We start from the raw sequence: 9,801 nt of genomic DNA, 5'->3' as shown, positions 1-9,801 counted from the left end.
CTACCCTGCTCCAGAGTGGAAGGGGATTGTAATTCCACGTGTCTTTCCTGTAAGAACATGGACCCTTCATCTTAGGGTGATGGCCTCAAGAATTTTTGCCAAAACATGTGGCATAGTAGAAACTATCACACGGCCTGGATCTGGGCACAAGCCAGGGTGCAATCTGCTCTGCTTATGAGCATGTGTCTCAGAGTGGTGGTTAAAGTATTTTCAACCAACACCTGTATCACATTAGGAGATACAAAAGCTTGATATAAGAAAAAGGTCTGTACATATATTAAACACTTTTAGACATTTTGATGTCAAGGATGTGCCCTCTCTTTTCATCCTCCCCTTCACCTATGTTCAGGATCTGCTAATAAAGTCCTTTTTTTAAATAAAGGTATGCTTTGAATGATCTGGTATTTATTGAAATAATCTAAAATATTCACATTTCTTTTCAGAGCTTTATGAATAGTTTTTTTCTTTCTTTTCCACCTTCCTCCCTCACTCCGTCAACCCTGGGTAGCCCTCAGTCTGCTCTTTTTGGTTTGGGGTTGCTGAGCCAGCATGCATAGCCACCCTGCCACTGCAGGCATGGTTGGAACCCAGATGCAGCACGTGCTGCCTTCTTCCGCAGGGCAGTTAAAGGGGGAGGAAAGGTGTCCCAGCACTCTCCAAACTATCAAGCTGCAACAAGGTCTTTTTACCATCTCATACCAGCATACTCTTCATACCAGTCCCCCTGCTGCCTTCTCCTTGTCTCTCCTCGGCCAGGCCAGGCCAGGTTCACTCTCTCTGCTTCTTCCTCCTCTCTCTTCCTCAGCTGCTCTCAACTACTTAACACAGAACCAGCCACAGCTGCACCTTATCTACATCGGCCAACCCGCTGCCCCTGAAGCCAGCCCACAGCTGTATATTATCAATGATAATTAACCCAGCTTCATTCCACTACAGAAAGGAACTGAGGAGGATGGTCAAGATCCACCAGCAGGAGCTCGGGGAAGGCAGTGTCAGCTGCAAGAGCAGTTGCGAGGCCCCAGCTCTCTGCAGGGGACACTCTGGGACTGAAGTACCCTTGCTGGCATTGCTGTTAGCACCAGACAGCTTCCCACGGCCAAGCAACAGTGACTGGCTTGGCTCTGTAGTGCTGCTCGATCTGCATCCCAATGTAGAATATGTTGTAGCTGGTGGCAGCCTGTCCCCACCAAGGGAACCACTTTGTTTACTGGAGAAGAAAGCCTTGGTATGTGCTAGTGCGTGCACTGTGTGTAAAGCCAGGGGAGTAGGAGCAAGGGGATGGATCACTTTGGACATACTGAATATGCCATAACACTCACTTTCAGGGGGCTGAACAGCCTTGTGACTGTGGTTAAAGCTAATCCTGAGAATTTTTCCCAAGGCATTTTCAGAATAAGTTGCTAGAGTTTTCATATGTGATGTGATCTTTAGTTGAAGATATAGTAATAGACACGCAGCGAGTGTAAACTGACATTTGGTCTCCGGCTGCCAGTAAATCTGCACTGCAGGAAGGTCTGTCTTTCTTATTTTTGTTAATTAGCAATTTGAATCAATGGTAAAAAAAATGTCAAAAGCCCAATCCAATTGTAGAAACATATATCAAGCCATGTTCCACAGGAGACTGTTCTGGGTCTGGAATTACTGGTTCACCTTAGCTGGGATATTCGGTGCAGTTCTGGACAATGAATTTCAAGGAAGCTGCAGACCTGCTGATAGACAACAGCAAAAAAATATCCTCAAACCAACCCCACAATTACCAGACCTAGAAAATTATATAAGCAGTATGACTGAAAGAACTGCGATTATTGAGTAGGAAGGCAAGACTGAAGAGGGATGTGAAAATAGTCCTCGTGTGTGTATGCTTGTGAAAGGAAGAAACGAATAAACTGTACTATTACAGGAAATAAAACCCAGTAATCTTACCTTTCAGCAGACATTAGGAAAGCCAGTCCAACAGTAAGGACAACGGAGCGCTAGACTGTCTTCCTTAAGGAATCTGTAGTGTGTTTGTCATTGAAAGTTTTTAAGCACAGGTTGGACAAACATCCTTCATCCTTTGGGAACACTTAGGTGTGGACTGATCCTGCCTTAGGGCTGCAGGCGTTGACAAGCTGTCTCATTGCGTTTCTTCAGGTTCTTTGTCTCTATTCTCTGTTTATTTACAGATAGGATTGTTCTGTGACTCTCTCTGGAAAAAAAAAAACAAACATTTTATAGGCATCATGGCTCCCAGACCAGAATCAGGAACCAAAAGAAGTTGAAAGCTCCCATTTTTTTGAAAGCAATTAGGCTTTCAGAAGAAAGTGTTAAAACAGTATCAGCCATTGTAAAGAAAAATTACGATAAGCAAATAAGGAATAAGACTACAGAAAGAAGACATACATAATTCACAGAGGAAGGTAGTTTTATAGTTAGTTTTCTAGTGAGAAACTGTAAAGATTACAACTTCTGTGTTAAAAAACACTAATGGATGCTTGGCCTAGTAGATAAGGTAACTAAATTGTCTAAGTTTCTGAGGAAAAAGTTTTATATGAAAGTTGGGGTTCATGGGCAGGTGGGAAACTGCCTGAAAACAAGTTCACAACAAGAAGAGCACCACCTCAGAGTGGAGGTCGTCTTCTTTATATCACATCACTAATGCAAAACTGTCTCCTCCTACACCTGAGAAATATCTATATTTAGTCTGTTGTTTGCTCTAAAGCTCCTTTCTCTGCTTATGCATCTAGAAAATCCTCTCAGCTCACTTCTGACATCCCTTACTTGCATTTTTTCCTGCTATTCTGTTTTCTATTAATCTGAGTCAATTTAGCATATGAGAAAATGAGGACCAGACAGCACATTATTTGATTACTCATGTTCTCTTAAACATTTGCTCATATTACTGAAAAGTAACTCTAATTCAGCACTACTCTTTTTAGCCTACTAAAGCCTAAAAAGAGACTGAGGTTATAAGACTTGTCCAGAGGAATTATGCCTCCCTGTATTCAGCAGGAATGAATGGGTATCTTTAGGGAGAGGTTCATGTGAAAGTATCTCTTTATCTCTATTGTTGTCATATTGTCTCTCTCAGTAGCTATAAAGGGAGCCCACGGTGATTTTTTTAGATGGAGACATCTGGACTGTAGATGTCTGCTTTCATTCAGAATCCCACCTCTTGCTTCTAAATAATACAGCCCTTAATTTATTCACACTCTCATAGAATCAAATAGATTCTTTAATACCCTTTCAGGTTTCTTTGGTAATAGGTGTGGCTTCTGGGTTTTCTAATGTGCTGTTTCCATAAGATAGTGTGCTTGTTTGTAGGATGCACTTACCTGTGGAACATTTCATCTTCAACCCAAGCTGCATGTGAGGGAGGTTTAATGGAGCCAGGCTATGTGATTTACACCTGCTTTATATCTCATTGTAATGGCCAATTGGAAACATTACAGCTGTGGAGGGACAAGGCTACTGAGAGCTGATGGGTGGCAACCAGTACCTTGGTAACAGAGTGGGAGGAGTATAAAATGGCCTGGAGCACACAGAAACATATAGTCATTCAGCTAAAACTGTCTCTTTGTACTTACTGACTTCTTTGGTGGATGCTGTCTACTTCCGCTCCTTTAGTGAGCTCCTGGGCACTTTCTACCCTCAACCCTTCCTACAGCTCGCTCAAAACACATAACTGAAATTATCTTCATGTGCATTTACCCTGCTGTGTTGTTCTTGTCAACTTCTCTCTTCTATTTCACAGAATCACAGTCAGAGAATGATTGAGATTGAAGTGACCTCTGGAGATCATCTCATCTAACTGTCTGCTTGAGTGGGGCTACCTAGAACTGGTTGCTCAGGACCATTTCTAGATGGCTTTTGAATATCTCCGAGGATGGAGACTCCATGACCGCTCTGGGAACCTCTGCTGGTGCTCAGTCATCCTGGGGGGGTGGGGGGGAAGGAAGGTGTTTCCTAATATTCAGAGGGAACCTCCAGTGTTTCAGTCTGTGCCTATTACCTCGCGTCCTGTCTCTGGACACCACTGAAAAGAGCCTGGCTCTGTCATCTCTGTAAGCTCCCTTCAGGTATTTAGAGACATTGATAAGATCCCCTCTGAGTCTTCTCATCTCCAAGCTAAACAGTCCCAGCTTTCTTGGGCTTTCATGGAGAGAAATGTTCCAGTCTTTTAACCACTGTGGACTTTCATTGGACTCTCTCCAGCATGTCCATGTCTTTTTTTTTTTTTTTTTTTTTTTGTACTGAAAAACCCAGAACTAGACACAGTACTCCAGGTTTGGCCTGAACAGTGCTGAGTAAAAGGATCACCTCCCTTGATCTGCTGGCAATGCTTTGCCTGATGCAGCCCAGGATTCCAATTGCCTCCTTTGCTGCAAGGGCACATTGCTGGTTCATACTCAACCTGGTGTCCACCAGAGCCCCCTTTCTCACAAAGCTGTTTTTCAGTTGGGTGTTCCCCAGCATGTCCTGGTGCCTGGGGTTGTTCTTCCCCAGGTGTGGGACTTTGCACTGCTCCTTGTTGGACTTCATGAGGTTCCTGTCAGCCCATTTCTCCAGTCTGTGGAGGTCTCTTTTTGGATGAAAGCAAAACCCCCTGGCATTCAGCCACCCCTCCCAATTTTGTGTTGGTAGCAAACTTGCTGGGGGCACACTCTGCCCCATCATTCATATCATTAATGAAGACATTAAACAGGATTGGGCCCAGTGTTGACCCCTGGGGTAGACTGCTACATACTGGTCTCCAACTAGACTTCATTCCACTGATCACCACTTTCTAGGCCCAGATATTCAGCCAGTTTTCAGTCCACTTGAGTTTCCTCCAGGTTTTTTTTCACTTGCAGAGAAAATTAATTCACCAGAAGTCATTCTTACCTCCACAGCCCAGAGGACCTGCTGGCAGCTTAACAGATGATCTGTGAGGAGATGTAGTCCCTGGACCTCAATCTAAGATAAAAATTTTCTTCTTTTAGCACACAAAGAAGGTTTTGCACTAGAGGAAACCTTTTTTAAATTCCATAAACTGGAATGGAGAAGTTCTTGGTTGCATCTGACTGACTGATTCAAGTGCCTTTCTGAGTTATGGACATGAGTGTACAGTGCTTGTCCTTTGTTTCTGTCCCTTGGCAAACCATCATACTAGACCCCCTCCTGCTCCTGGAAACTTCTGGTGTGGGCTGGATCCTGCAAAGAAGGGAGCAAGAATGCATGTCCAAGCTGGAGGGTCATATGGATAGTTGGAAGTTGCAATGTAATGCTCATGTCTACTTCTATGTCTGTCTTGTTGATAAAAGAAACTTCAACCTTTTTCTAAATTAGTATATTTAGTCTTTTGTGCGGAATTATATAAAACACATAATAGAGGAAGTGATACTTATTTTCCCTGCCTGCCACAGAAATAATATTAATTATTAGGTTTTAGAAATGCCCAATCCTTACAATTTTAAAGAATTAAAACCCCAAAATGACCCTAGTGCATGACCTTCTTCAGAACACAGACAAAGAGTACCACGCTGAAATATGTCAGGATGTCCACAGGCTTGCAGAGCTCCTGGCTGACCATCAGTATGTGGGCTGTGAATGGTGAGCAGCGCCACTGGAGACCGAAACAGGAGCAAGAAACCTGAAGCAGGTGTGGTCTTGCATGACCTCACAGTCTGGGGCTGTGCTTTGCCAAAGCTGTAGGAAGAGGCTAGGCAGTCTGGGAAGCCTCTGAAATTGTTGTTGTCCTTTGGGCAGCAGCAGGTGTACATGAATATGAGAAAGACAACACACAACAGTGCCAAATAAAGTTTGCATCACTAAGTGTGTGGTATTTTCAAGGGTAAAAATCTGAAATTAATTAGTTTTCAAGAGCTAATTATGTTCATGCATACTAATGCGTATTTTTTCAATAACATAATAAAGCAAATTGTAGTATATGTTTTATATGTTATAGATGTAATTTAAATATTCCATATAGATTTTAAGTATGTCATAGCATCAAAATAATAATTGTATAAAATTAATAAACTACATAATTTTATATTCGTCTGCTTATTTTAAAATTTTAGAAGTATTTATAAAAGCTGAAAAGTAGTGGCATATCCTCTGCTTGCAAAAATAATTGTATTCAGCTGGATGAATAATGAAAGGATGAAATAACCTGTATCATCATCATTTTACTGTAGTCATGTTTTATTTATCAAACTCATCAGTTTTCCAATTTTCTTTAAAACTGTGTTCTGACAGTATTTCAAGGATATTAAAATACAGGAAAGGAAGGGAGAGGATAAGGTACATGTGTTAGTAAGAGGTCTGGATCTCACCATTGTAGAATATTTTATTTTGATGTTTTGGGTAAGTTGATCTTAGAAAACATTTTGAGGTACCCAAACAAAATTAATACCATTACATGGCAGCAAAAATCAACGGCAGCTCTGCTTTTTGCATATCAAGTACTACCTAAGCCATGTACTCTGAAATGGAAGTCCAAGGCATCTCACATTTGGCACCCAGTTACCAGGTAGTTTCTCTGATTCTGAATGGGGAAAATGACACTCCCCAAGCCCCAGAGTGACAGAGCTCATCCTGGGCTTCAGTTTTCTTGGGGGTCTCTGAAGTGTGTGTAGAAGCAACTTCTCATGGCCAAATCCCTGGCCTCACCCCACTCCCCTGTCACACTGCGGGCTCACTGTGCTCTGGGATCCTCCCTCTGGGGCTGGAGGAGACAGGAATCTCCTGACCAGAGCAGTCTGGGGGAAGGTGGATCTGCAGGCTGTGGATCTGCATGACTGCCGCCAGAAGTGAAGCAGCCAAGGGTGGTGGTTTTGGGCCAGCAAAGGAGAAATGAACATGGGGATCCTGCTTTTTCTTTTGCAGTATTAACAACAGACGACTTCTGCTCCTTTCCATTCCTATGCAACCAAGGGCAGGTCTGGGTGCCCCCAGTTGCCACTGTGTGATCCTGCCTGAGCAAACACACCTGGCTCACCAGCTCAGGTCCTTGTGGGGGAAAGCATATCTCCTCTGGGCTTTGACACCCCCTTGGAGAAGTAAAATGAAAGTCCTGGTTTAAAAAGGAGAACAGGCTGTGCTTCCATTATGTGTTGTGCTCCTTTCGTGCCTTTCATTGAAAGGCTAATCCAGCTTCCCATCATCTCCACTTGCAGATATTGCCGCCTGTACAAAGCACTGGCAAGCAGAAGAGGAGCACAGAGCCAAGGGTGAGAAAGGCAACACTGTCTCTTCATGGGACATGCACAGAGAGAGCAGAGATTGGAAAAGAAACCTGAATAGGGAAAATCTTTGTCTTCTGACAGCTCATGGTTTGGCACCTCACCTTGCTATAAAATCCTGAGGTTCAAGATACTTTGCTTAAATGTATTGTCCTCTTCGCCTCTTGCACAGAGAAAGAGCTTCTGCCAGACCCTGCAAGCCTAAAGGCTCTAGGGAGCATTAGTTATCTCTATGTTAAAAGTCTCAACTCCGGGGTTTCAAATTCACCTTACCTTGCATTATGGCATCCTTAAGGGCTGTGCAATCAACTTCAGTACCACCTTTCTGCAAAATCTGCCTTCCACCTTCCCTCCCAATGGCATTTATCTCAGTGATCCCTGAGAATCGTTGTGGGTGTCCCTGTATGTCTGACTTCAGTTAAGCTCGTTGCAAATCAGAGCACAATGTTTTTTATTGAGATAAAAATGGTAGTGGGGAAAAAAAAAGTCACTGAAACCATGAATTACCTACACATGTCAAGCTTACTAGGAATCTATTCAATAGAAGGTACTGGGAGAGACAAAGTTTGAAGTTTACCTATACTTTCTTCTAGACCAGGCCCTTTCTGTTTCTCCATATGATTCATCTGTCTTGCCAGGCATCCAGTAATAACTAAAATGGTTATGACAGTTTCTCTCAAAAGACAAACATCCCCATGGCCAAGTATCTGCACAGCCAGATGCAGGAATTGATGCTGTGCCATGAGCCCAGCAAGGAGCACATAGGTCTTGCCACAGCCCTTTGGTGATGGTGGATACAGCTGCAGCCACAGCATCTGCTGCGTGTTGGCTGTTGAACACCCAGGGGATCTCCTCATGGGCACTGCGAGCAGATCAGCAAGTGCTGTGTCACTACCCAGGTGGAAACTATTGTTCCTATGATGTTCGTCAACGGATTGGTGGGGAAAGGCAAGCTGCCTTGAGAGAGTATAAATTCACCTGTCCATATACCAGCTCTCCTTCAGCAGATGCAAAGTGCAAGAGATGAAGCTCCTCATGCCAGCTACCCTCATCCTGCTCCTCTCCCTCTGCACCCCAGGCTCAGGGGTGCATGAATGCACCTCTGTCCTCAGTGTGCCCAATGGAGGCCACTGGGGCAAGTGGAGGAGTCGGCAATTTTGCCACTATGGCTATGCCAATGGATTTGCCCTGAAAGTAAATTTCTCCTTATTTCCCACCACCTCCTGTCCCTGTGCCCATTTCTCCTCTTCCAGAGTATGGTACTCTGTACATAAAACTATGAGTCTTCTGGAAAATTTAGCCTAGAAAATGTTGTCACTCTGGTTACACCAGTAAAGAAAAAAATATGATATTCTTTTCCCCCTAGCTACTGCCAGAATTGTTTTGCTCTCGATCTGGATAGAAGTGTGCTGGTAGACGCATAGTCTGCTTGTGGCTGATGTTGCTGAGAGAAGCCACGTCAGTGCTGAAATCTGCTCCTGTAGTCTAGGAGAGAGGCATTCTCCACCAGTGCCTCTCCTGGGACTCAGAGTCTCTGCCTTACATGTTGGGTCAGAAGTAGTTAGAAAACACAAAGAAGAGCATGTTACAAGAGTACGTTGCAGTTTCCCACGGACAGACATCTTTTCCCATGTGCTTCCAAAGACATTTTATCTTTGTCATTACAGAAAGGGGTTGGGACAGTTTATGACTGGCACTTAAAGGAATTTTCCTGAGTCTTCTTCCCCTTGCCTTTACCTCTGTCCCTCTATGACTTCTACTGCAGGTGGAGCCCTCCCAGTTCGGAAGAGATGACACAGCTCTGAACAGCATATGCCTGCATTGTCAAGGTGACTCAGTCATTGAGTCCTTGGTAAGGGAGTGAATAACACTGTTTTTTCCCATGTTTGTCATATACCAGCTCACAAAATATCCATAGATATCACCACGTGCAGGGGTCTCTCCTCTGACTTGCTTTGTCTGCATAGTGCTGTAGTATAAAGTAAATTAAAACAGGTGGTTGGGGTTTTTGTTTGTTCATTTTTAGGGTAATTCAACATGGTTACTTCACATCGCATCCTTCTGTTTGCTCTTGACATTTCTGCAGAGCCCTAGGGATAGAGTCCTCCTTTGGAAATCTGCAACACATGGGGCGAATGTGAGAAAACTGATTTTTGACTATACATTCAGAAACTGGGTGAAGCCCTGGCCCTGCTGCAGTGAACAGTGCTGCACTTCTGGATAGCAAAGTGCCTGCTCTCACCACTGCCTGGGGTGTACTTGTCAGACAGGTCAGGGATGCATCGTAAAATATGTGCTCAGGCTGTCCTTGGAGTTTCCACCAGAACTGTAACTCTCCAATCTTGGACCTCCTGATGTTTTTCTGATGAGATACCAATGAAAAGTATAGCCTTGAGGGGAGAAGGGAAAATAATGAAAAAGTAAGAGGCCCCATAATGCAGCAGGTTGTCATCCTCGTCACTGCTGTGAACAAGGAGGTGTTAAGCTTTAGGGCAGCATGACAGGGAGAAGGAGCACTTCCCAGCAGCTTGCAGAGCCCAGACGTTCCTCTGTCTGCTTTTTGTCAGGTGGGGTATCTGGACCAGCTTCCAGGTTT

The 9,801-nt window shown here is 43.9% G+C and overlaps 1 protein-coding gene across 1 annotated transcript in view; it reads left to right on the top strand.

The window, feature by feature from the left end:
* Nucleotides 1–2,631: 2,631 nt before the first annotated feature.
* Nucleotides 2,632–9,801, top strand: part of LOC308059564 (vitelline membrane outer layer protein 1-like) — a 28,203-nt gene continuing 21,033 nt past the window's right edge. Inside the window, 3 exon segments of the mRNA XM_080377105.1 lie at nucleotides 2,632–8,399; nucleotides 8,971–9,065; nucleotides 9,773–9,800. Of these exon segments, the coding sequence (XP_080233231.1) occupies nucleotides 8,229–8,399; nucleotides 8,971–9,065; nucleotides 9,773–9,800 (294 nt within the window). The 5' untranslated portion in view covers nucleotides 2,632–8,228.

The sequence above is a fragment of the Falco punctatus genome (assembly GCF_963210335.1).
Source record: "Falco punctatus genome assembly, chromosome: 2".
Taxonomy (NCBI): Eukaryota; Metazoa; Chordata; class Aves; order Falconiformes; family Falconidae; genus Falco; species Falco punctatus.
The sequence above is the reverse complement of the archived record's forward strand: the minus strand, read 5'-3'. Positions and strand labels throughout refer to the sequence as shown.